The following is a 25,400-nucleotide window of genomic DNA, read 5'->3' on the forward strand; positions in this document are numbered from 1 at the left end:
GCTCATCTGTTTTCTTTGTCAATGGATATACCTATTCTGGACATTTCATATGAAAGAATCAAACAAGGCTTTGGTCTAAAAATACAAAAATTAGCTGGGCGTGGTGGTGCGTTTCTGTAGTCCCAGCTATTTGGGAGACTGAGGCAGAAGAATCACTTGAACCTGGGAGGCGAAGGTTGCAGTGAGCCGAGATGGTGCCATTGCACTCCAGCCTAGGTGACAGAGTGAGACTCTGTCTCAAAAAAAAAAGAATCAGTATGTGCTCTTTTATGACTGGCTTATTTTCATTCTTTTATAAGAAATTTCACTGTGCAAGTGATAGGAGAACAACCTTGAAAAGAAGGTTCATCTATATTGTGGCATGTATCAGTACTTTATTTCCTTTTATGAGTGAATAATATTTTATTTATGGAAATATGGGAAAATATTTTTTTCTTCAGTTGGACATCTGGATTGTTTTCATTTTTTGGCTGTTATGAATAATGCTATAATGAACACTTGTGTACAAGTTTTTGTATGGATGTATGTTTTCATTTCTTTTGAGTATATACCCAGGATTAGAATTGCTGGGTCCTATGGTAACTCTATGTTTAATATTTTGAGGAACTGCCTGATTGTTTCCAAAGTTGCTGTACCATTTTACATTTCCATCAACAGTGTACGAAGGCTCCAGTTTTTCTACATCCTCACCAACACTTGTTATTAATATTGGCTTTTTTTTTCCAAATAGAGTCTCACTTTGTTGCCTGGTGTGGAGTGCAGTGGCATGATGACAGCTCACTGTAGCCTTGACCTCTCAGGTTCAAGTGATCTTCCCACCTCAGCTCCCCTGAGTAGCTGGGATTACAGGCATGTGCTACCACACCTGGCTAATTTCTTAATTTTTTGTGGAGACAGAGTCTCACTATGTTGCCCAGGCTGGTCTTGAACTCCTTGCCTCAAGTAATCCTCCGCTCTCAGCCACACAAAGTGCTGGGATTACAGATATGAGCCAGTGTGCTCTGCTTTATCTGCCTTTTTATTATAGCTGTTTTAGTGAGTGTGGTGTCTTACTGTGGTGTTGCTTTGTTTTGTTTTGTTTGAGACAGGGTCTCACTTCTTTGCCCAGGCTGGAGTGCAGTGGTGTGATCTCAGCTCACTACAACCTCCGCCTCCCAGGCTCAGGCAGTCCTTCCACCTCAGCCTCCCAAGTAGCTGGGACTACAGGCATGCGTCATGATGGCTGACTCATTTTGTATTTTTTGTAGAGACAGGGTTTTGCCATGTTGCCCCGCCTTCATGGTGGTTTTGATTTGCATTTCCATGATGCTGAATGATACTGAGTATTCTTTCATGTGCTCTTTTGTCTTTTTATATTTAATACAAACATTGTTGCCCGCCTTTCCTAAGATGTATGTGTGTTCGGTGTATATGCATGTCTAGATTCACCATGAAAAGTTCATTTTAGGAGCCCATCTATTGTCAAATTGGACATTTTAGCCACGTAAGAAATGTGACCTTATGGAGCCCTGTTGAGTCACTGTTTATAGTGATTTTTCTGATAATACCTTTGTTAAGTTCATGTTTTATTTTTCTTACAGTATTTCACTGGCCTTGAATGTGGACATAAGTTTTGTATGCAGTGCTGGAGTGAATATTTAACTACCAAAATAATGGAAGAAGGCATGGGTCAGGTAAAGATATCAAGTTGTTTTTCAGTTTTTGTTGAATTTCCTATAGTGTTAAGACCCTTGCACAAATTTGCACAAATAAAAACAGGTGAAGCTTTATGTGTCATGATTCTAGATTCAAACAACTAAAGATAATAGGCTTTTTCCTAAAGTAATGTGGCATTCCAGTTAAAGAGCCACTCCAGGTAACGTTTTCTCAGCCGGCATCAATATTGGTATATGTTAACTTAAACTTGTTGCACGATTTTGTCAGATTATCTCGCTTTTGCCTTTAAAATTGTGTGTTTAAAAACCAATTAGTCAGGTTAGCAAGTCTAGTTACTTTATGGTGATAAACATACTCTCACACACATTTCCTTTAAGGAGAAGGGGAAGGATTGAGATCCTGTAAACATTAAGGTATTCCCAGAACCTAGCAAAGTGCCTGGCGATGGTAAGCATTCATTAAATATTTGTTGAATGAAGACAGTTTAAATTTCAATCTTTTTCAGACTATTTCGTGTCCTGCTCATGGTTGTGATATCTTAGTGGATGACAACACAGTTATGTAAGTATTTTTGATAGATTCTGCATGTGAATATTGGTTAGTTGGTTAAACCAAATTAATTTTTACTTAGTACCTCAAAGGAAGTGAAACTTCTTAAAGTCTGAAGAAACTTTTTAATCTGCGTTCCTTAGTAGTAGTACAAAAGCCCATTTGTAACTTGGTTAAATGCCTGATCACTATTCTTACAAACTTAGAAATGCATGGTAGCTAGATTTTGATAAACCTTGGATTGGAGATTAGAATGTGTGTATGTGTTAGTTGAGGTGTTCTTGGAAGCAGATCCCAAGATAGAATAAAAGGTGAAACTGACTTATTGTGGAATAGCATCTGTGCAAGGTGAACAGCAGGAGCAGATAGACATTGATGTAGGCCTGACATCTGTTAAAAGACAAAGAAGGAAGATTCAATAGGAAGAGACTTCGTATGATACAGCTATGAGAGTCTTTGGCAGCCCTGATGGGGGAACTTCAGTGCATAGATTGCCCATAGAGGAATACCTCAATAAGTAGAAAGAGCTGGGCCCGGTACACTTGATATGCTCAGTCGTTGGCTGGGACTACCCAGGGAGTCATGGTCTTTGCTGAAACACTGCTGCTGATTTCAGATACACTACAGCTGGATGCTTTCAGCTAACAGCTCTTCTTATGAAAGGTTCTTTCTTTTTTTTCTTTTAACTTTTAGGTTCAGGTATACATGTGCAGGTTTGTTACATGGGTAAATTAATTCCTTGTCCGTGAGGTTTGGTGTGCAAATGATCCCATCACCCAGGTAGTGAGAACAATACCTGATAGTTTTTCAACTCTTGCCGTCCCACCCTACCCACTGTAGTAGTCCCCAGTCTAAATAGTCTTTTATTCTCATCTTCATGTGTACTCACTGTTTAGCTCTCACTTATAAATGAGAACATGTGGTATTGAGTATTTCTCTGTTAATTCATTTAGGATGATGACCTCTAGCTGCATTTGTATTGCTGCAAAGGACATGATTGTGCTCACTTTTTTTTATGACTGCATAGTGTTTCATGGTGTCCATGTGCCACATTTTGTTTATCCAGTCCACTGTTGATGGGCATCTAGGTTCATTTCGTGTGTTTGCTATTGTGACTAATGCCACAGTGAACATACTAGTGAATGTGTCTTTTTGGTAGAATGATTTATTTTCCCTGTGATCTCACCAACATCTGTTATTTTTTTACTTTTTAAAATTATTTTTTGTTTAATTTTTTTTTACTTTTTAATAATATTCCTTATGACTGGTGTGAGATGATGTGGTACATCATTACGGTTTTGATTTGCATTTCTCTAATGATTAGTGGTGTCGAGCATTTTTTTGTACCTGTTGGCTGCGTGTATGTCTTCTTGAGAAATGTCTTTTCATGTACTTTGCCCTTTTTTTTTCTTTTTTTTAAATGAAAGCAAGTTTATTAGAGAAGTAAAGAAACAAAAGAATGGCTACTTCGTTGACAAAGCAGCCTGCTCATTTTTAAATGGGGTTATTTGTTTTTTGCTTGTTTGATTAAGTTCCTTATAGATTCTGGATATGAGGCTTTTGTTGGGTGTATAATTTGTAAATATTTTCTCTCATTCTGTAGGTTGTCTGTTTACTCTTTTAATAGTTTCTTTAGCTGTACAGAAGCTCATTAGTTTAATTAAGTCCCACTTGTCAATTTTTGCTTTTGTTGCAGTTGCGTTTGGGGACTTAGTCATAAATTCTTTGCCAAGGCTGATGTCTAGAATGGTATTTCCTGGATTTTCTTTTAAGATTTTTATAGATTGAGCTCTTAGATTAAAGTGTTTAATCCTTTAGTTAATTTTTGTATATGGTGAAAGATATAGGGGTCAAGTTTCATTCTTCTGCATGTGGCTAGCTAGTTATCCCAACAACCATTTATGTGTGTGTGGCTATTATCGATAGGATTGCATTATTAATTTGGCGCTCACCTTGAATGTTATTGGTATATATTAAATGCTACTGAATTTTGTACATTGATTTTGTATCCTGAAACTTTACTGACTTTGTCAGCTCTAGGAGCCTTTTGGCAGAGTCTTTAGGGTTATTTCTAGGTATAGAATCATCATCAGTGAAGATTGATAGTTTGACTTCTTTTCTTATTTAGATACATTTTATTTCTTTCTCTTGCCTGATTGCTCTGGCTAGGACTTCCAGTACTATGTTCAATAGGAGTCGTGAGTGTGGGCATCCTTTTCCTAAGTGGAATGCTTCCAGCCTTTGCCTGTTCAGTATGATGTTGGCTATGGGTTTGTCATATCATAGATGGCTCTTAATGTTTTGAGGTATGTTCCTTCAAAGCCTAGTTTGTTGATAGTTTTTATCATGAAGAGATGTTGGACTTTATTGAAAGCTTTTTCTGTGTCATTTGAGATGATCGTATGGTTTTTAATTCTGTTTGTGTGGTGAATTACATTTATTGGTTTGCCCAGGCTGGAGTACAAGTGGCACCATATCGGCTCACTGCAACCTCTGCCTCCCGGGTTCAAGCAATTCTCCTGCCTCAGCCTCCTGAGTAGCTGAGATTACAGGTGTACACCACCACGTCCGGATAAGTTTTGTATTTTTAGTAGAGACAGAGTTTCGTCATGTTGGCCAGGCTGGTCTCGAACTCCTGACCTCAGGCGATCTGCCCGCCTTGGCCTTCCAAAGTGCTAGGATTACAGGCGTGAGCCACCACGCCTGGCCAATAACTATTTTCTATTTGTGATGGTAACAAATCTTTGTCAAGAGAGTTGTCTTATTAATGACCAGAGTGACACTTGCTGCCACCTTCTTGAGAATGCCTATTCTTGAAGATGGATGCTCACTTTCTTTTACTTCCTTATCAATATCAGATAAACTAAGGGTGGAACCTTGTCCTAATAACTGTTGGCTGATGTTTGCTCTCACCAGTCCTGGTGGTCCATGCCAGGTTTAGATAGCTTTTTAGGCTAAGGCCAGCTATCAGAAATCATTAGGGTTTGTCATACCAGAAAAGCATTATGGGTAATACATGTGTAAATAAGATGTGTGTGTTTGGCAATCAAGGCATCTGACTTTTGGCCTGATACATTCCTTATTATTATTTATTGATATAAAATCTGTAATATAAAACTCATTTTAATTACAGTTATCCTTAGTATACTGGGGATTGGTTCTAGGACCCACGTCCTCCACCCTGAATATACCAAAATCTGCGCATGCTCATGTCAGCCCAGCAGAACCCATGTATACAAAAATTCGACCGTCCATATATGCAGGTTTCACATCCCACAAATAACTATTTTTGATCCCTATTTGGTTGAAAAATATTCATAAATAAGTGGACCCATGCAGTTCAAACCTGTGTTGTTTAAGAAGCAATGGGGTTTTTTTTGTTTTTTGTTTTTTTAAGATGGAATCTCTCTCTGTTGCCCAGAGTGGAGTGCAGTAGTGGCATGATCTCGGCTCACTGCAACCTCTACCTCCTAGGTTCAAGTGATTCTCCTGCCTCAGCCTCCTGAGTAGCTGGGATTACAGGTGCCTGCCACCGTGCTCGGCTAATTTTTTTGTATTTTTAGTAGAGACGAGGTTTCACCATGTTGGCCAGGCTGGTTTTGAACTCCTGACCCCAAGTGATCACCCACCTCTGCCTCCCAAAGTGCTAAGATTACAGGCGTGAGCAACCGCACATGGCCAGCAACTGTATTTTTAAGTATATTATCCAGTGGCTTTTAGTATATACATAATATTATTCTACAAACATCACCTAATTGCAGACTATGTTAATCACCTTATATCCGTTAAGCAGTCATTCGCTATTCCTTTCTCCCCCTAGACCCTAGCAACCACTCATCTGCTTTCTGTCTTTGTGGATTAGCCTATTCTAGACATTTCATATAAAGGGAATCATATAATATGTTGCCTTTTGTGATTGGCTTCTTTAATGTTTTCAAGATTCATCCATGTTGTATCATGAATCATCACTTTACTCCTTTTCATTGCTGAATAATGGTTCCATTATATGGACATTTCCATTTTTTACGGAAATGTCTTATGTGAACATATGAACATTTGTGTACAAGTTTTTCATTGAACATCTGTTTTTAATTCTCTTAAGTATATATATTTCAAAGGAGAATTGCTGGGTCATGTGGTAATGCTATGTTTAACTTTTTGAGGAACCATCAAATACACAAATTATTTTTAGACCGCAGGTTCCACTTCTGTGAAATATGGAGATTTACTCATTTAAAAAATATTAATTGAACACTTTCTACAGGCGTACTGGACACCTGGGGATCCTTTCATGGGGTTGGGAGGAGAAAGACATATTAAACAAATGATTATACAGATAACTGTCTAATTAAAATTATGATAATTTCTATAAAGTAGATGTTTAAGGTGCCATGAGAACTGAGAGGGTATCTATATCCAAACGAGTGTGGGAACTCAGGAAAGGCTTCCTTGAGTAATACTTTATTGTAACTGAGTGAAGTAATACAGTAATAGCGTCTAATATTTATTGAGTGCTTACTATCTGCCAGGCACTATTCTAGTCTCACAACCATGTTTCTTATATCTGTTTTACAGATTAGTAACTGAGAAATGAAGAGTTCAAAGAATTTACCTTCAATTCATAGCTAGTGAGTTGTGAGGCCGGCATTCAAACCTAGGCTGTCCCACCTTAGAGCTCCATTACAATATTCTTGTCTTTCCAAGGGAGGCAGCCTTATGCAAAGCCTCTGAGGAAGGGTGGTACTTACTGTTTTGAAGAAATACAAGAATACGAATGTGATAGGAGTGCACTGAAAGTGGCACAGGACAGGGTGGGATCTTGTGGAAGGAGAGAGGCCTATGAAGCTCAAGAGTCAAATGAGGCCAGATTGTCTGGTTCATTTAAAAGATTTTAATGGGGTTGAACTACATGCATGTTCTTCCTGTCTTTCTCAGTGGGAATTCTTTTTCTTGTAATGCACTCAGAGGAGTATTTACCATAGAACTAATGAAACTTAAACTTCAGGATTCCTCACTACGTGGGATCCTGTGAATTCTGGAAATTCTCGTGAGTTATAGTGTTCAGAAGAGGCCAGGATGCAGTCAGTGAGCATTTCTGGTTAATTTCCAAGAGCTCTCAGAAGAAGAAGGCTCTTAAAATTATATCAGCTTTAGGTATCACAAAACCTGGATCCATTTCTTAACATTTCTGTCAACAATATCTGTCTCATTTCGCATACTGATTTGGGTGGGGTGTCTGAAGGAAGGTGGCTGAGAATTGCTGTCTTAAGGCATGATATGATATCAGAGTCAAAAGACCCTGAAATGCACTTATACTTGGCACTAGTTGGTAAGTCATTAGGATGTAATAAAAACTGGGTAAAAGTAGACTATTTAAAAAATAAGAACCATGGAAAAAAAGTCTATGAAAATAAAACTATACAAACTTTGAAATTATTGTTCTGATCAGTACAGTTATATTTGTTGATAGCCTATGTGCATTTCAGTATTTACAGCTTAGGGCATAAACATGTAGCCGTAGCATAAACAGCTTTTGAAACTATGTTTTATAAATGTGGAAAATACTCTTGACTGGAAACTTTCTAATCTATTTTTATTCTTGGTTTCAGGCGCCTGATCACAGATTCAAAAGTTAAATTAAAGTATCAGCATTTAATAACAAATAGCTTTGTAGAGGTAAGTGATTTGTTTTCCTTCTTGTAAGAAGGAATTCTGTTTATTAATAGAAATACTATTTTAAAAATTATAATTTATTGACAGTAAAAAACATCTTTACCATATTTATGAAGCATGCCAAAATACCTTTATTCTCAAAAGAGTATGACAGGCCAGGTGTGGTGGCTCACGCCTGTAATCCCAGCACTAAGGGAGGCCGAGGCGGGTGGATCACCTGAGATCAGGAGTTCAAGACCAACATGGCGAAACCCTGTCTCTTCTAAAAATACAAAAATTAGCTGGGCACAGTGGCACAAGCCTGTAATCCGAGCTACTTGGGAGGCTGAGGCAGGAGAATCGCTTGAACCCTGGAGGCAGAGGTTGCAGTGAGCCGAGATGGCGCCACTGCACTCCAGCCCGGGTGACAGAGCGAGACTCCCTCTTAATAAAAAATAAAATAAAATAAAATAAAAGAGTATGAGAAACCAGTAAGTACATCTCTCCATAGATCTTGACCTTGGATAATAAAATTATTTTTACTGTATTCTTCCTTTATTTTTCTTTATCCCTAGCTGAGAATTGTAGTAGATTACTAATCGTGTCATGTTTAATCATGTTTGAGATTCTAACCCTGCTATTTCTCTGCTCGTTTTAGGTTTCATTACCAGTAAATCTTGTTAATAAAGAATGCTATCCTTTATTGGACCATGCCTTTGCCCATTTGTTCTATGACTCCTTTTGTGCTACAGTGGCAGAGTTGAGTAGTTGCTACAGAGACTGTTCTGGCCTGCAAAACCAAAATTCTTTACCCTCTTGGCTCGTTACAGAGGAGTTTGTCAGCCCCTGTATGACAACATCAGTAACTTGGTCTTTTAATTCTAGAAAGTAATTATTTCTGTTAGAGATTAAACCTGGAAACAGCCATTTTAGAAATAGTGTATTATTTGAAATGGTCAATGGACTTCTGAATTCTGGTGCAGAGTGTTTTTTTTCATAATAAAAATACTATAAAAGTTATATTTCCTTTTGAGGAACTAAAATGCACTCTTTGCCTGTGGTTTAGGAACTGGGTTTTTTGTTTGTTTGTTTTTTTCCTTCTTACAAGAGCTTTTTATGGGAGAAGTTGTATGTATATCCTTTAGCCTATCTTGAACTATTCTGTAGCTTCTAAACACCTTCCTTGATAAAGAGTATATCTGATTTTCTTGTGTCTTTTGAAAATTGTTCTGAAATAGAACTGTAAATAAATTAGTGCTTTTTAATGGTCACATACATGATATTTAATTAAAGTTATTCAGTGGGATTTTGAAGATAGAACAAGAGGTAATTCATGTATTTTATAAAACCAGGTCTTCAGGGATCAGTCATCTTTAAAAAAAAAAAAAAAAAAGCACATCTGAAGTGTTGCTATAGAAGACCACAGCAAGTTTTCATAAGCTTGTGTAATTATCCCCCATTTGCCCCTTGTACCAGAGAAGCAATATAAATAGCTTGATGTACTAGGAAATCTTGCATCGTGACCTAATTTAATTTGCTGTCTTTTTTTGAGGCAGGGCCTCATTCTAACACCCAGGCTGGAGTGCAGCAGATGATCACAGCTCTCTGCAGCCTCTACTTCCTGGGCTCAAGTGATCCTCTCGCCTCAGCCTCCTGTGTAGTCGGGACTACAGGCACATACCACCATGCCTGGCTAAATTCTTTTTTCTTTTTTTTAAGGTAGAGACAAGGTCTTGCTATGTTGCCTGGGCTGGTCTGGAGTGCTTGACCTCAAACAGTCCTCCCGCCTTGGCCTCCCTAAGTTCTGGGATTATAGGTGTGAGCCACTGTGCCCAGCCAGCTGTCATTTTTTATTTTCTAACTTGTATTTCAGTGCAATCGACTGTTAAAGTGGTGTCCTGCCCCAGATTGCCACCATGTTGTTAAAGTCCAATATCCTGATGCTAAACCTGTTCGCTGCAAATGTGGGCGCCAATTTTGGTAAGCAAGTGATTTCCTAAATTGAAATAGTGCACAAAGCGTTTCCATTTCTCCTGTTTATTCTTGGTAGTAAAATAGCAGGAAAAAAGTGTTTACCTTAGGCAGGGAGATGTTTGATACTGGTTTAAAATAGTATATATCTCTTTCAGAATTGAATGAGAAGGTCACATCTTAAAAAAATTTTTCCTCTTTCCTTGATGTTCTAACTTTTTTGAATTTTTTTTAAATGGAGAAAATATACAACTCTAATCATATCTTCCTGTATGCTCCACTGTAACTTAATGGGAGCAAACTTGTAGATCTGGGACTGTACGTTTTTCTTTACTCTGCCAAATTTTAACCTTACTTATGCAAAGGAAATGTGCAGGTAAATTCTGCTGATGGTCTCCTTTTTAACTAAGAGTTTTCCTGTGGCTCCTCTCGCCCAGCTTTCTTGGTAACTTGGGCTTTTGGAGTTCTATAGTATACTCTTCAGCCTCTGAATTCTAGATTTGAACTGCCAGGAAGTTTCCAGTGCCACATATTAGGGGATGTCTTAATCAGTTCAGGCTCCTTTATAGGTGTTCTTGTTTTTTCCAAAGTGGATAGGCTGAAAATTTTTCAAATTTTTGACTTCTTATTTCCTTTTGATGAACAGTTTATCTCTAGGTCATTCATCTCTTGCATTTTCTATAAACATTCAAGAGAAGCTAAGCTGCGTCTTCAACACTTTGCTTAGTAATTTCCTCAACCAGATATTCAGCTTCATTTCTCTACCTTCCACAAAACAATTCAGCCAACTTCTTTGCCACTTTATAGCAAGGATGGCCTTTCCTCTAGTTTCTAACAGCATGTTCCTCATTTTCATCTGAGACCTCATCATAATGGCCTTTACTGTCCATATTTCTAACAACATTCTGTTCATGGCCATTTATTTAGGTTTTCTCTATGATTGAGGCATTCCCTGCACTTCTGTCTTTCTGAATCCTCACCAGAATTACCCTTAACAATTCAGTTCATTCACAGTGATCTAGGCTTTTTCTAGCTTGCACTTCCAAGCTCTTCCAGCCTCTACTTACTACCTAGTTTCAAATCGGCTTTCACATTTTTGGTTTTGTTAGAACAGCACCCTCACTTGTTGGTACCATTTTCTGTCTTAATGTTCAGGCTTTTATAACAAAAGACCATAAACTGGGCGGCTTCTAAACAACGTAAATTTATTTCTTACAGTTCTTAAGGGTGAGAAGTCCAAGATCAAGGTGCCAAAAGATTTGTTGTCTGGCGAGGGCCTGCTTTTCTGGTTCATAGATGGTGCCTACTTGCTGGGTCCTCATATGGTGGAAAGGACAAGGCAGCTCTCTGGGCCCTTTTTTTTTTAAAAAAAGGATGCCAATTCCATTCACCTCCTAAAGGCTCCACATCCTAATACTGTCACATTGGTTATTAAGTTTTAACATACACATTTTAGGGGGACACAAACATTTATATCCTGCTAGAAGTTAAGATGATTTTCTGTTCCTTTGAGGGTCTTGAGGAGTAAGAAGCCAATCAAGTCAAGGGGCTCTAGACCCAGCAAATAGATTTTTTGTTTTGTTTTGTTTTGAGAGAGGGTCTCACTCCATCACCCAGGCTGGAGTGCAGTGGCACGATCTCGCACTGTAACCTTTGCTTCCCAGGTTCAAGTGATTCTTGTGCCTCTTGAGTAGCTGGGATTACAGGCGTGTGCCACCACGCCTGGCTAATTTTTATTTATTTATTTATTTATTTATTTATTTATTTATTTATTTTTAATAGAGACAGCATTTCACCTTGTTGGCCAGGCTGGTCTTGAACTCCTGGCCTCAAGTAATCCACCTGCCTCGGCCCTCCCTAAGTGCTGGGATTACAGGTGAGAAGCACCATGGCCAGCCAGATATTTTTTTTGCTGGGGGGTGGTTTGGAGGGGGAAATATTTTATTGGTATTCCATACCTTTCTTTTTTTCCTCCAAACATCTATAGAATTACACTTAGCACATCATTAATAATAAATATTTCCAAAAAGAGCAGGTAAGCTCACAGAGATTAAATATGTGTAAAATACATACTGTTTCAATAAAGATTAATTATGTAGTTATTTTAGAGAAAAGGTGGATAATACCTACTTTCCAATGTATTTTTAGCGTGACACATTTCAAACATAAAAGTATAGAGAATACAGCAGTGAATATCTATATAGCTACAATCCAGCTAAATCAAAATTAGTATTTTGTTTTTCTTCATTAAGAGATAAAACATGACACATATATTTGAAGCTCCTTGGTTCCCTGCTCCTTCCCATTCCCCATCTTTCTTTTCAGAAATAACCATTTATCTTAACCTGATTTAAATCAATAGTAGTTTGTTTCTGTCTTTAGCAAAGGACTTTTTGCCATTCGTAAATTACTTAATTAGCTAATTAATCTGTCATTTTATTATTTTTTCTTAAGCATTTGTGTTTGTTAATTATACTTCTTTTACAAGTGTATATGTCATGAACTTAGAAAACAAAAGTGAATTACCAATTAACACATGTTTAGTAAGTATTTAGTCTTTTTGTTTTATACCTTGCCCAGTACCATTTCCCTCTACAGGGCTGAGGTTCATTTGTTTAAATAATGCAAAGATGTGACCTATTTGCTTCCCATATATTGTTTACTGTGTATTAGTACTAAATTATATAAGTAACCTACAAAGTCAGCCTTTTATTCTTCATTTAGGGTGTTAAGTAAAAGATTAAAAATGCACTGATGAAGCATGGGTTGAAACTTCTCAATATAGTCTGAGGCACCTTAGCAACAATTATTATGAAATTGTCATCAAAGCGTGTCTTCATGCTTATAGTCATTCTTCACACATATTGAGTACCGACTATGTGCTAGTTCTACTACTAAATTCTAGGTAATTAACTGTAAAGCAGACATGGGTTCTCTCCTTGTATTTGCCAGTCACTAGAAACTAGTGACAATACTGTGGAACTATAAGGCATGAAATGATTGGCTTATTTACTTACTTACAGTAGGTAAGCCTTAATTCTATTAACTCTTTGTGTCACTTAACAGCTTTAACTGTGGAGAAAATTGGCATGATCCTGTTAAATGTAAGGTGAGTTTGACTGACATTTCAATTTTTAAATAATGTAATGGCACACTTCTAAGACTTAGTGACTAAAAATCATAGCTGATGATTTTGTTATCTATCTATTGGTAGATTTTTTTTTTTTATCCTTTTAATTTCAGATGATCATTACATGTATTCAGAGGTAATTCCTTAGGATAAGCCAAGTCAGCTCCTGATTATTATTAGGATAACCATGGCTAAGGCACCTCTTTGTCAGGCTTTGTAATTAGGGGAATACACACCTTGCAGTTGGGCTTCTCTTCAAGCTCTAGGTTCCCAACTCAGCTTCTGCCAAAGAAAATCCTGCTTTGGTTGATTTTATATATACTGGACATTGTAGCTATGGGATTTCCCTGGCTTAAGAGGATGTGAGCCTAGTGATAATCTTATTCATTGGCTTTTACATTTAAGCTTGACTATAGTTAAGTGCTAAAGTAATTTGCTATTTTTAAAAGTCTTTTGTTGTATCCTAACCGTTGTTATTTTCAAACAGTGGTTAAAGAAATGGATTAAAAAGTGTGATGATGACAGTGAAACCTCCAATTGGATTGCAGCCAACACAAAGGTTGGTGTTTTCCTTCAGTAACTCTTGGTAATAAAAATGATAAGGATTGGTACTTTGGCATTAGCAAAAGCAATGAGGTGACCTACTTACAGGCTTTGTTTCATCTTTTTCTCCATTGAGTCTTTTTTTTTTTTCCCAGAATGTTTGCCTGTTATTTCCTTTTTCTCTTTGAGTTTATTTTAGAGTATTGAGTACTGTACTACAGTATCCACAGTTCTCTGCCTTAGTTTTCTTCTACTGGAAAAAAAATTAGTGTTCTGTAGAGGAAAAAGCTGATAATTTTTCAAGTGTGGGATTTGTGCTTGGCTGCCATTTAGTATACAAATGTATTGGAGTTTACTCCGCCTAGCTTGGTTCTATTAGGCTAATTTACATTTTTGTTTCTAATTTTTTGTTTTGAAGTACATTGCTCTTGATACTAGTTTCAAAATTCAATTTCAAAATTCACTTTCTTAACCCCAGACAAATGTCTTAGAAGTGTTTAAATCTTGAGTACCCTTCTCCTCGATCACTAATCTAATGAGCAAGCATTTGAATGCCAACCGTGTACCCAGCTAGTCTTTTAATACAAAGTCGTATTATCCATCCTTTATGTAATTCAGTCCTATCCTATCCACATAGTGAGTGACTTGGGTAATGAATGGTAGGTTGGTTCATGGGCTATTCATTTTTAGTATTATTTTGTACATGTAAAGATGATGCTTTAAAGAATGCTGAGTTGTTTGACCCATAGTATATAAAGCTATCTTTGAACTGTTCCCTCACTCATCACAGGACAATGAGATTAAGAAGTGTGTAAACAATGAAGGCCGACACAGGTTGTCTGTGTGTGTTTAAGTATACATCTTACATACTTATATATAAAACATGAATATACATTTCTGTCTCCCAGAAAGTAGTGAAACAGTGAATCTTGCCACATAAAACAAATGCCCAAGTCTTTAGGGAATATATGGTAGAAATTAATATTTTTTGTTCCCTCCAAAACCATCACGATAAGCATAACTCACGTCAATCAAAGAAAACCTTACTATAAATATATTGTAATGTCAGAAAGTGGTTACTTGTTTTGTTATTAAAAAAATTCTTAGCCAAGCATTCTTTTTTTGAAAATTGAAGATTTTCCCACAAGAAATGTTCCTTAAGTCCCAGAATTCTTTAATATGCTCTGAAAAACTAATATTTAGAATAAGGCAATTATATTTTCACTAAATTGTTTAATTAAATGGTAGCCTTTTTTCTACATCTAGAGAAATTCCTACTTGTAAGCCCCAAAGATGTTTAAAATAGGGAGTACAGGCTTGAATATGTTTGGCTTAGTTTAGATTGTAGATTACCGAGGAAGAATGGCAATTTGTAAAACAAATTTAGCTGCTCAGTATTTTTGAGAGAAAACTGAAGAGTTTTTCTCTTGAGGTTTTAGAAGCTTTTAAGATTATTAGCTCCCTAAACAGGTATGCATATTGTCAGTGATATCCTAACATTTTGGAGGTTTAATACTATTAGGTTAATTATAACCAAGAAATGTAGAATGTAGAATGAAGCATATTTTATGCCTGAAATTTGCTTGTTTGGAAAAAATGTAAAATTTCTTATGTGGGTGATTTCAAAAATTTGATTTGAAATATATAATTTAAAAATTGCTATATTGGCCTATTTTAAATTGCTATCATTGATGGGCAGCATAGTCAATTTCACAAAGAAGGCCAAATTGTGCAAATACTAATATAGTGGGTGATCCCTCCTTGGGAGAGTTACAAACCTCAATCACAAATGCAAAAACAAAAAATCCATAGGCCTACAGAGCAGTAATTTTGGCTTACTAGCAACCAAGAATATGATATGAGGCCAGGTGCAGTGGCTCACACCTGTAATCCTAACACTTTGGGAGGCCGAGGTAGGCAGATTGCTTGAGCTTGAGAGATTGAGACCAACCTGGGCAACATGGTGAAACCCCACCTCAACAAAAAATTCAAAAATTAGCCAAGCATGGTGGCATGCACCTGTAGTCCCACTACTTGGGAGACTGAGGCAGGAGGATGACTTGAGCCCTTGAGGTCAAAGCTGCAGTGAGCCATGATTGCACTGCTGCACTCCAGCCTGGTCGACAGTGAGACCCTGTCTCAAAAAGAAAAAGAAAATGATTTGGACTTGGAAAAAAACAATCTAACATGATCTCTGTAGCATACTTGTTAAGGAGTACAATGAAAAGAATTTAAAACATGGTTATTTGGTAGGAGAAAGTTGGAAAATCCAGTAGCCACAAAATGAATTTACCAATCAAGGTCTGATTTCCTAGTCACCTGACATTGAAGTCAGATTGCTTGGATTTGGACCCTGACTTGACTTATGTGACCTTGGACTAGCTTCTTTATAATTTTTCTCTCCCTTAGTTTATTCATCTGACAAATGGAAATAGGAATAGTACCACTATAAGAATTATGAGTTGATGCATATAAAACACTGAGGTACATGGGATATGGGAAGTACTCAATTATTTCTAGATGACACTAGAGAGTATAGTATATTTATATGAATAGAATGCTTTTATCTCCTATAGTACTATTATTACTATATATATGACTAAAAGTACTTAAAATGATTTGTCTCTCAGCCCTACTTAAAAAGAAATCCTAGGAAGGCTGAAGTGGGAAGATCACTTGACTCCAGAAGTTTGAGGCCTTAGTGACCTATGACTGGGCCTCTGAATAGCCACTGCACTACAGCCTGGGCAGTGTAGTGAGACTGTTTCTAAGTTTAAAAAAACAAGTCCTTAAATTGTTGTATTCTTAAAAGCCAGTGGTAATAATGGTAACAGCTCATTTTAAATAGTGCTTAAGTGTTCAACACTGTTCTAAGTGCTTTATATGTATTAACCACAATAAATAAAATGTTTAAAAACAAACCAAATCTAGAACTGGCTTTTCCTTAATGTTAGTAATGCAACCTAGTGTAGCATTGACACCAACTTTATAGTTTCTCTTCATAGGAATGTCCCAAATGCCATGTCACAATTGAGAAGGATGGTGGTTGTAATCACATGGTCTGTCGTAACCAGAATTGTAAAGCAGAGTTTTGCTGGGTGTGTCTTGGCCCATGGGAACCACATGGATCTGCCTGGTAGGTTGGGGAAATTAAGGGAAGAATGTGTTTACATAAGTATGTGCCATGTATTATGAATAACATTTCTACCTCATAGATATCACCATCTAACTTGCAAGCTAAATAAATACATAGTGTGTGATTAATGTTATAAGTACATGCAAGACATAGAGGGATTAGTTAGATATATTTCATAAAGGAGGTAACAATTTAGATGAACTTTAAGGGGACCAAGAGTTCATTAGTTATAAAAGTAGTAGGAAAAACATTTAGGGCAAAAGTTGCAACATGAGCAAAGGTAGAATGTTGTGAAAATACATGACTTTTTCAGAGAATAACTGTATTATCAAATGTGCCTCTCTAGGCCAAAATTGAAAACTCAGATGCTGTTGGCAAAACCCAACCTGCAGGTGGTTTTACTCTGCATATCATTAGACATTGGGGAATGCTTTAAAGCCTTGCTAAAAGGCTTTGTCATATTTTTTCTTTAAATAAGCATATATATATTGCTTTCCTTGTTTTATTGATGACTTACTTGAACTAATATAAGAATCTTGGGCCAGGCACGGTGGCTCACACCTGTAATCCCGGCAATTTGGGAGGCCGAGGTGGGTGGATCCCCTGAGGTCGGGAGTTCGAGACCAGCCCTGACCAACATGGAGAAACCCCGTCTCTACTAAAAATACAAAATTAGCCAGGCGTGGTGGTGCATGCCTATAATCCCAGCTACTCGGGAGGCTGAGGCAGGCGAATCACTTGAACTCGGGAGGTGGAGGTTGCACTGAACCAAGATCGCCCCATTGCACTCCAGCCTGGGCAACAAGAGTGAAACTCTGTCTCAAAAAAAAAAAAAAAAGAATCTTACACAGCATATGAAGCAGTTTTCTCACTGGTTAAGGGCATAAGCCTCCATTGGGTGACAGGCAAAAGTTTAAGCTCTGAAACTCTGTAGTTATGTGACCTTAAGTATGTTTCCCATCCTCTGTAAATTTTATTCTTCATCTTCTCAATGAAGAAAATAATGCATATTTCATAAAATGTTTAAGGGATTAAATGTGTTAGTACATTTAAAGTCCTTAGCCAAGTGCATGGTATATAGTAAGCACTCATGAAATAGCTGCTGCCATAATGTAGGCTCCCATAACTGAGGTGTAGTAACCACTCCAGGGGAAGTGCAAGTCTTACTCATCTATGCTCTGAGCTGACCTCTCTGGGTATGTTTTCCCCTTCCCACCATTCTGTATATCATGCAGTTTTAAATGACTCTGAAAAACTGTAATAGCAAAGCACATAGCACAGCATCTGTTACATGGTAGGCTGTCAACTGTTGGTTCTCTGTGGTTTATAAAAGAGCAGATAAGGTGAATAATCCTGGAAAATTAGAAATATTTGGCTTAAGTAACAGATGGCCTAAGAGATAAGATTATCTCTTTCTCAAAAAGTTGAGTTAGGAATTCAGACAGTCAATAAAGGTTCTAGAAGGACAGTGTTTTCTAATAATGATAGGTGAGCTGATTTGAAATGGACTGCCTCAGGAGGTGGGGAATTTCCTATCACTGGATAGAGAACTAATTTATTATAGAGAGGATTCAAACACTAGATAGGGTTAGAACAGTTCCTTTCAGCCTGCTAATTCTGTCATTATAGCAGTAGAACCCTGGGTGTTTTAACATCTCAATTTCTCTGTTATAAAAGATAACGTTGGTGTTAGATAATCTGTAAATCCAGGTTAAAATTCTGATTTTTTTTTTTTCCTTTTCATTGATTTTTTTTTTCTTTATGGAATCCTCTTTATTTACTTGAAGGTACAACTGTAACCGCTATAATGAGGATGATGCAAAGGCAGCAAGAGATGCACAGGAGGTAAGTATATGTATAACAGGACAATAGTTGACTAAGAATGCACATTGTATATTCATATTCATTAGAGAATAATTTTTTTTTTTTTTTTGAGACAGTGTCTCGCTTTGTCGCCCAGGCTGGAGTATAGTGGCATGATCTCAGCTCACTGCAACCTCCACCTCCTGGGTTCAAGTGATTGTCCTGCCTCAGCCTCCTGAGTAGCTGGGATTACAGGTGCGCGCCACCACACCCTGCTAATTTTTGTATTTTTAGTAGTCAGTCTAGTCTCGAACTCCTGACCTCGTGATCCACTGGCCTTGGCCTCCCAAAGTGCTGGGATTACAGGCGTGAGCCACCACGCCCAGCCCAGGGAATAATTGAGTAGAACTTTTCAATTCTGAAGGATTTGTGAAAGACATTCCAGTAAATATTGGATATCTATTTACATTTAGAAAGGGAATCTTATCCAAAATATTTATCAAGAACATTCTTATAGTAAGTTTTTTTCTTTTCATTAATGTAGTTACATAGCACATTTTAGCTTTTGGTAGAGTCTTGCTTTCAAGATCCCTCCTACCCCAAGAAGAACAGTAGTGAACAGCATTTGTTAAATGGCCCTGGTGCTATTTATAGGCAATATCTTACTTACTTAAATTTTTTTTAAACCTTTTTGTTCATCAAGAAGCTCTGATGATTATAGGTGAGCCGATTTGGAATGGAGTGTCTCAGGAACTGAGAAATTCCCTATTGCTAGGTAGGGAAATGACCCACTGTTATAGAAGGGATCCAAACACTAGGTGTGGATTAGATTCTAAAGCACTTTTCATTCCTTTCAGTCTGGTGATTTTATTGTAATTGTGGAACCCTGGAATTTAATAGTTCCTACATTCACCCATTCCATATTGAAATTCCCCAGTTGTCCCAGAAATATTCTTTTCAAATGATTTCCCTAGCCAGGGTACAATCTAAAATATGGTTTGCATCTGTTTCTTATTTACTTGTTAACATATCTTCAAAATGTATTTCTAATAAAAATATCATATATAGAAATGAGTATATATGTAACCTAGTCTGTCATATTGCTAGAAGTGAAAGTTTTGTCTTTCCCTTTTTAAAAAGACTGGGAAATACGGCCGGGCTTGGTGGCTCACACCTGTAATCCCTGCACTTTGGGAGGCCAAGGCAGGCGGATCACCTGAGGTCAGGAGTTCCAGACCAGCCTGGCCACTATGGTGAAACACTGTCTCTACTAAAAATACAAAAATTAGCTGGGCATGGTGGCTTGCACTTGTAATCCCAGCTACTCGGGAGGCTGAGGCAAGAGAATCGCTTGAACCCAGGAGGTGGAGGTTGCAGTGAGCCAAGATTTCACCACTGTACTCCAGAGTGAGACTCCGTCTCTAAATAAATAAATAAATAAATAATAAAATGACGGGGAAATTATATTTTGTAACTATAAATGATGTTTCACAGACCTTCACAATGTTTGGGTCCATTTAAGGGGAAAAAATCCCTACAAATTCCAATATTGGTTTAAATTATATTTATTATAATATTATTTAAATATGTATAAACAAAAACCAGCTATAAATTCTTATGCTCTTGCACAATTCTACAGCCAAACCAAGAGAGCCACAAAATCAGTGAAATTTAAGTAAATGTTAATTTGGTAGATACTGTTGTTGGGGTTTTAAAAATGTATTATTTCTGTACTGTTAAATATGATAAGATAACTTGTTCTCCCACCAATTTTCTTTTCTTTCTTAAATGATGTCCCTTAAGTCATATCCCACTAACTTTCTATATATTTCTATATTTCCAACATTAATTTTTATGATGTGTTACTTGATTTGCCCAGAATGTATTATGGATATATGTTCTTATCACCTTTTTTTCTCCATTAACCTGATGTAGTTATTTAGCCAGATACGCTGTTTATCAACAAAGAAAATATATGTGGGTTATCCTTGACCTCACCTGGTCTTTATTTGGATGCCGGTAGAATCCCTTTCTGAGATCTATAGGGAGGGTGGGTTATGTGCATAGCTTTTGAGCCAGAGTCTAATGTTTAGATTCTAGATACTAAAATAGATTATTTTTCTGTTTCACATCTGTTGGACTAAACTAGAATCTTCTATAACTGTGGGAGTACAAAGAAAGATTTCCTATCACTCCATTGGTTGTTTGGTTGATTGACTAATTGATTGGGAGCCACGCCTCCCTGAAAGGATCACACCATTGCATGCCTATCTGGCCTCCTCATCTTTCCCCACTCCCAAGCTCTTGGCCTAGCATTTACCGGGAGTTGTAGTCTGAAAAATTACTAGAAGGTTGACACATATTCAAAAGATCCTTGATGGTACCTTGACTGCCCTGCAAAAGATGTACCTGTGTTATAGAAAATCATTGACTCATTATATTGTACCACAGTGCCAACAGTTGTGGATATTTGAATCTTCTTGTCCTCTAGACTAGGGTCAGCAAACTTTTTCTGTGAAGAATCAGATGGTATATATTTTTAGCTTTGCGTACTACATAATCTCTGTTGTGACGGCTCAACACTGCCTCTGCCCTTATAATGCAAAAGCGGCCATAGACTTAAATGAGTAGGTATAACTGTTCCAAGTAAATTTTATTTACTGGCTGGGCATGATGGCTCAAACCTGTAATCTTAGTGCTTTGAGGCCAAGGCCAAGGATCACTTGAGGCCAGGAGTTCAAGACCAGCCTGAGCAACATAGTAAGACCCCCCCCCCCCCTCGCCCCTGCCCATCTCTACAAAAAAAAAAAACAAAGAAGGTTTTTAAATTAGCCATGCATGTTGGTGTGTGCCTATAGTCTCAGCTATTTGGGAGCTGAGGTGGGAGGATTGCTTGAGCTCAGGAGTTCCAGGCTGCAGTGAGCCATGATGACGCCACCCCTCTTTAGCCTGGATGGCAGAGACCCTATCTCAGAACAAAAAAACAACAAAGAAAGCAAAACAGTTTTATTTACAAAGACAGGTGGCAGCTGGATTTGTCATGCAGGCCAGAGTTTGTATACCCCTGTTCTAAGCAGTCAAGTTTGTTGTCTTTTCCACGCTCCCCAAACTGTTTTCAGGTCACTGATTACATTTCTCATTCCAGATTCTGGCATTTGATTGGAGAATTTGTCTTGATCAGGCTCAGTGGCTCACGCCTGCAATCCTAGCACTTTGGGATGCTGAGGCGAGAGGATTGAGTGCGGGAGTTTGAGATCAGACTGGGCAACAACTGAGACCCTGTCTCTACAAAAAATTTATTAAAAATTAGCCAGGTATGGTAGTGCACGCCGGCTGAGGTGGGAGGATCACTTGAGCCTGGGAAGACTTCAGTGAGCCATGGTTGTGCCACTGCACTCTAGCCCAAGCAACAGAGCAAGACCCTGTCTCCAAAAAAAAAAAAAGTCTTATTAGCAGTGATGGTATGGGTGTTCTTTTTTCATGTTGAATTTTAGTGAGAAGCAGTTTCAGAATTCTTAGATTAAGTCAAGTCCCATAACATCATACATGTCAATATGGTAAGGGAGGGTTTTCATTTCATTTGGGGAACTTGACAGGCTTGGAAATATTAGTACTTTAGGGGAAGATAAAATGCCAAGCAGATTTTCCACATATTTTCAGATTGGCATAATTTTCCTGTTCATAAGCATTGGTTTGATACTTACCTGACTCTTGAAATAACATGGCTGTGGTTTTGTTGTTTTTTCTTTGAGATGAGGGTCTCTCAGTGGCATGATCATAGCTCACTGTAGCCTTGAACTCCTGGGCCCAAGTGGTCCTCCTGCATCAGCCTCTGCATTAGCTGGAACTAGAGGCAGCTTGAGGTGTGCACCACCGCGCCCAACTTGTGTTGGTTTTTTGAAGTGTTTCGTTGTATAATGCTGGATCATGTGGTTAGCTAATTATGTGGCTCAGAATTAGTATTTCTAAGCAAGGGACCAACCATAGGGCCAAGTAGTATCTGTTATGTAGGCTTTAAAACATGGGGAGAGAAAGAGGAGGTAAGGATAAAGGAAAAGAACATATGTGTGTTAGGAACCCCTTTGATAGGGGCCGGGCGCGGTGGCTCATGCCTGTAATCCCAGCACTTTGGGAGGCCGAGGCGGGCAGATCACAAGGTCAGGAGATGGAGACCATCCTGGCTAACACAGTGAAACCCCATCTCTACTAAAAATACAAAAAAATTAGCTGGGCGTGGTGGCGGGCACCTGTAGTCCCACCTACTCCAGAGGCTGAGGCAGGAGAATGGCATGAACCCGGGAGGTGGAGCTTGTGGTGAGCTGAGATTGTGCCACTGCACTCCAGCCTGGGTGACAGAGCGAGACTCTGTCTCAAAAAAAAAAAAAAAAAAAAAACCCTTTGATAGTGGTTGCATTTAGTAAGCATTTATTAATCGTTTTCTGCAAATCAGGTATTGGAAATACTTTATCTTTTTAAAAGTCCATTCCCTCTAGAGATTTATGGTATAATGGTAGAGGCCTCATATGAATAATTATATATTATAATGTAATAATACAAAACAAATCTAAACTAGATACATTGTTGCTTTGATAACAATATACTTTACATATCTCTAAAGACAGACTCTCTTTACATAACTGTAATACCATTACAGTTGACTCTTGAACAATTCAGGGGTTAGGGACACTAACCCGCCCTACCTCCGCAATGGAAAATCCACATACCACTTTTGATTTTCCCAAAACTTACCTGTTTTAATAGCCTACTGATGACCAGAAGCCTTACCGATAACATAGTCAATTAACACATATTTTGTATGTTACATGTTTTATTATACTGTGTGCTTTTTTTTTTTGAGACGGAGTTTGCTTTTGTTACTCAGGCTGGAGTGCCAGTGGCAGGTTTCAGCTCCCTGCAACCTCCACCTCCCGAATTCAAGCGATTCTCCTGCCTCAGCCTCCCAAGTAGTTGGGATTACAGGCATGCGCCTCCATGCCTGGCTAATTTTTTTGTATTTTTAGTAGAGACGGGGTTTCATCATGTTGGTCAGGCTGGTCTCGAACTCCTGACCTCAGGTGATCCACCCACCTCAGCCTCCCATAATGCTGGGATTACAGGCGTGAGCCACTGTGCCTGGCATATACTGTGTTCTTAACAATGAAGTATGCTAGGAAAAAAGTTATTTTAAAAAATTGTGAAGAAGAGAAAATGTGTTTACTTTTTATTAAGTAGAAGTGGATCAGCCGGGCCCAGTGGCTCACGCCTGTAATCCCAGCACTTTGGGAAGCTGAGGTGGGCAGATTGCCTGAGGTTGGGAGTTTGAGACCAGCCTGGCCAACATGGTGAAACCCTATCTCTACTAAAAATACAAAAATTAGCTGGGCGTGGTAGCAGGCGCCTGTAATCCGAGCTACTTGGGAAGATGAGGCAGGAGAATCACTTGAACCCTGGAGGTGGAGGTCGCGGAGAACCGAGATCTCACCATTGCACTCTAGCCTGTGCGACAGAGTGAGACTCCATCTCAAAACAAAAAGCAAACAAACAAAAAAACGGATCATCATAAAGGTCTTCAAGTTGAGTAGGCTGAGGAGGAAAGAAAATACAGGAGGGCTTGGTTTTGCTATATCTCAGGTGGCAGAGGTAGAGGAAGTCGAACGGGATTCAGGAGATGCAGGCACACTTGGTGTAACTTTACAGGAAAACCTTACGAACCGTTTTGCATTTTCATTTCTCTAAAAATGTTTCTGTATAGTAACAATCCTCCTTCCATTTGCTTTAGTTTCAGTGCTGGTATAATAGAAGGGTCCATTCATAAAGGAAGTCCAAAGCAGTCTTAAGTAATCAGAACCCTTCTGCCAAATTGTCTAATGTCAATTTATTTTCTGGCACTGCTTCTTTAGCGTCTTCTTCCTCATCATCTGGCACTGGTTTGGAAGCAGCTCATCTCCATCAAGTGGTCTTTTAATTCCTCTGGTGTGGTGTCTGTTAGCTAACCCTTCACCTTCCACCTTTTCTTTGCCATATCCACAGTCTCTTTCATGATTTCCTTGATGGGCTCTGTTGTAGATACTGCGAAGTCACACGCAACATCTGGACACAGTTTTCTCTACCAGGAGTTTATTGTTTCAGTCTTGATGATGCCACGGTTTTTTCTATAACAACGATGACATCTTCAGTGGTGCTCTCCTTCCAGACTTCCATGATGTTCTGTGGGGGTTCTCTTCGATAGCATTGACAGTCCCTTCCAGAGTACCATGTGCATCTTTACGTTTGTTTACATTTCTCTCAATGTGAATGGTACCATATACGGTCTGTAAGAGTTTGTGTGCATAAGTTTTGATAAATCTCAACTTTTTATTAATAGATTTATGTATATTTTATGGTAGTAAATGATAAGATAGGCTACATATGTCTTATGCATTCATGACAACTCTTTTTCTTAATTTTGGTTTGTCCGCAAGTGTTTTCAAATTGTTGGCAAACCTCCAAAAAATATTTCAATATATTTATTGAAAAAAATCCACATATAAAGTAGACTTACAGTTTAATCCTGTGTTGTTCAAGGGTCAACTGTATATGTTTTAAAGCAATACTCTGTTGGTATCAGCTATCTATTGTTCAAATATCCCCAATTATCTTAAATTTTGCTTTTTTTTGTTTTTTGATGTGTTTTTTTTTTTTTTTTTTCAGAGGTAGAGTCTCGTTCTCTCCCCGAGGCTGGAGTGCAGTGGTGCAACTCGGCAATTCTCCTGCCTCAGCCTCCCAAGTAGACGGGATTACAGGCACATGCCACCACGCCCAGCTAATTTTTTGTATTTTAGTAGATACAGGGTTTCACTGTGTTGCCCAGGCTGGCTCAAACTCCTGAGCTCAGGCAATCCACCCGCCTCAGCCTCCCAAAGTGCTAGGATTACAGGCATGAGCCACCACACCCAGCCTATCTTAAATTTTCTTTTATAG

The 25,400-nt window shown here is 38.2% G+C and overlaps 1 protein-coding gene across 1 annotated transcript in view; it reads left to right on the forward strand.

Moving 5' to 3' along the window:
• The window catches only part of ARIH1 (ariadne RBR E3 ubiquitin protein ligase 1), a 111,158-nt gene that overhangs the window by 78,314 nt on the left and 7,444 nt on the right, over positions 1-25,400 (forward strand). The window contains exons 4-11 of the mRNA XM_034939078.4: positions 1,581-1,673; positions 2,162-2,217; positions 7,815-7,881; positions 9,731-9,837; positions 12,895-12,937; positions 13,446-13,517; positions 16,507-16,637; positions 18,425-18,482. Coding sequence (XP_034794969.1) covers positions 1,581-1,673; positions 2,162-2,217; positions 7,815-7,881; positions 9,731-9,837; positions 12,895-12,937; positions 13,446-13,517; positions 16,507-16,637; positions 18,425-18,482 — 627 coding nt within the window. The remainder of the gene's footprint in view (positions 1-1,580; positions 1,674-2,161; positions 2,218-7,814; positions 7,882-9,730; positions 9,838-12,894; positions 12,938-13,445; positions 13,518-16,506; positions 16,638-18,424; positions 18,483-25,400) is intronic.

This window comes from Pan paniscus, chromosome 16, assembly GCF_029289425.2.
Source record: "Pan paniscus chromosome 16, NHGRI_mPanPan1-v2.0_pri, whole genome shotgun sequence".
NCBI classification, from domain to species: Eukaryota; Metazoa; Chordata; class Mammalia; order Primates; family Hominidae; genus Pan; species Pan paniscus.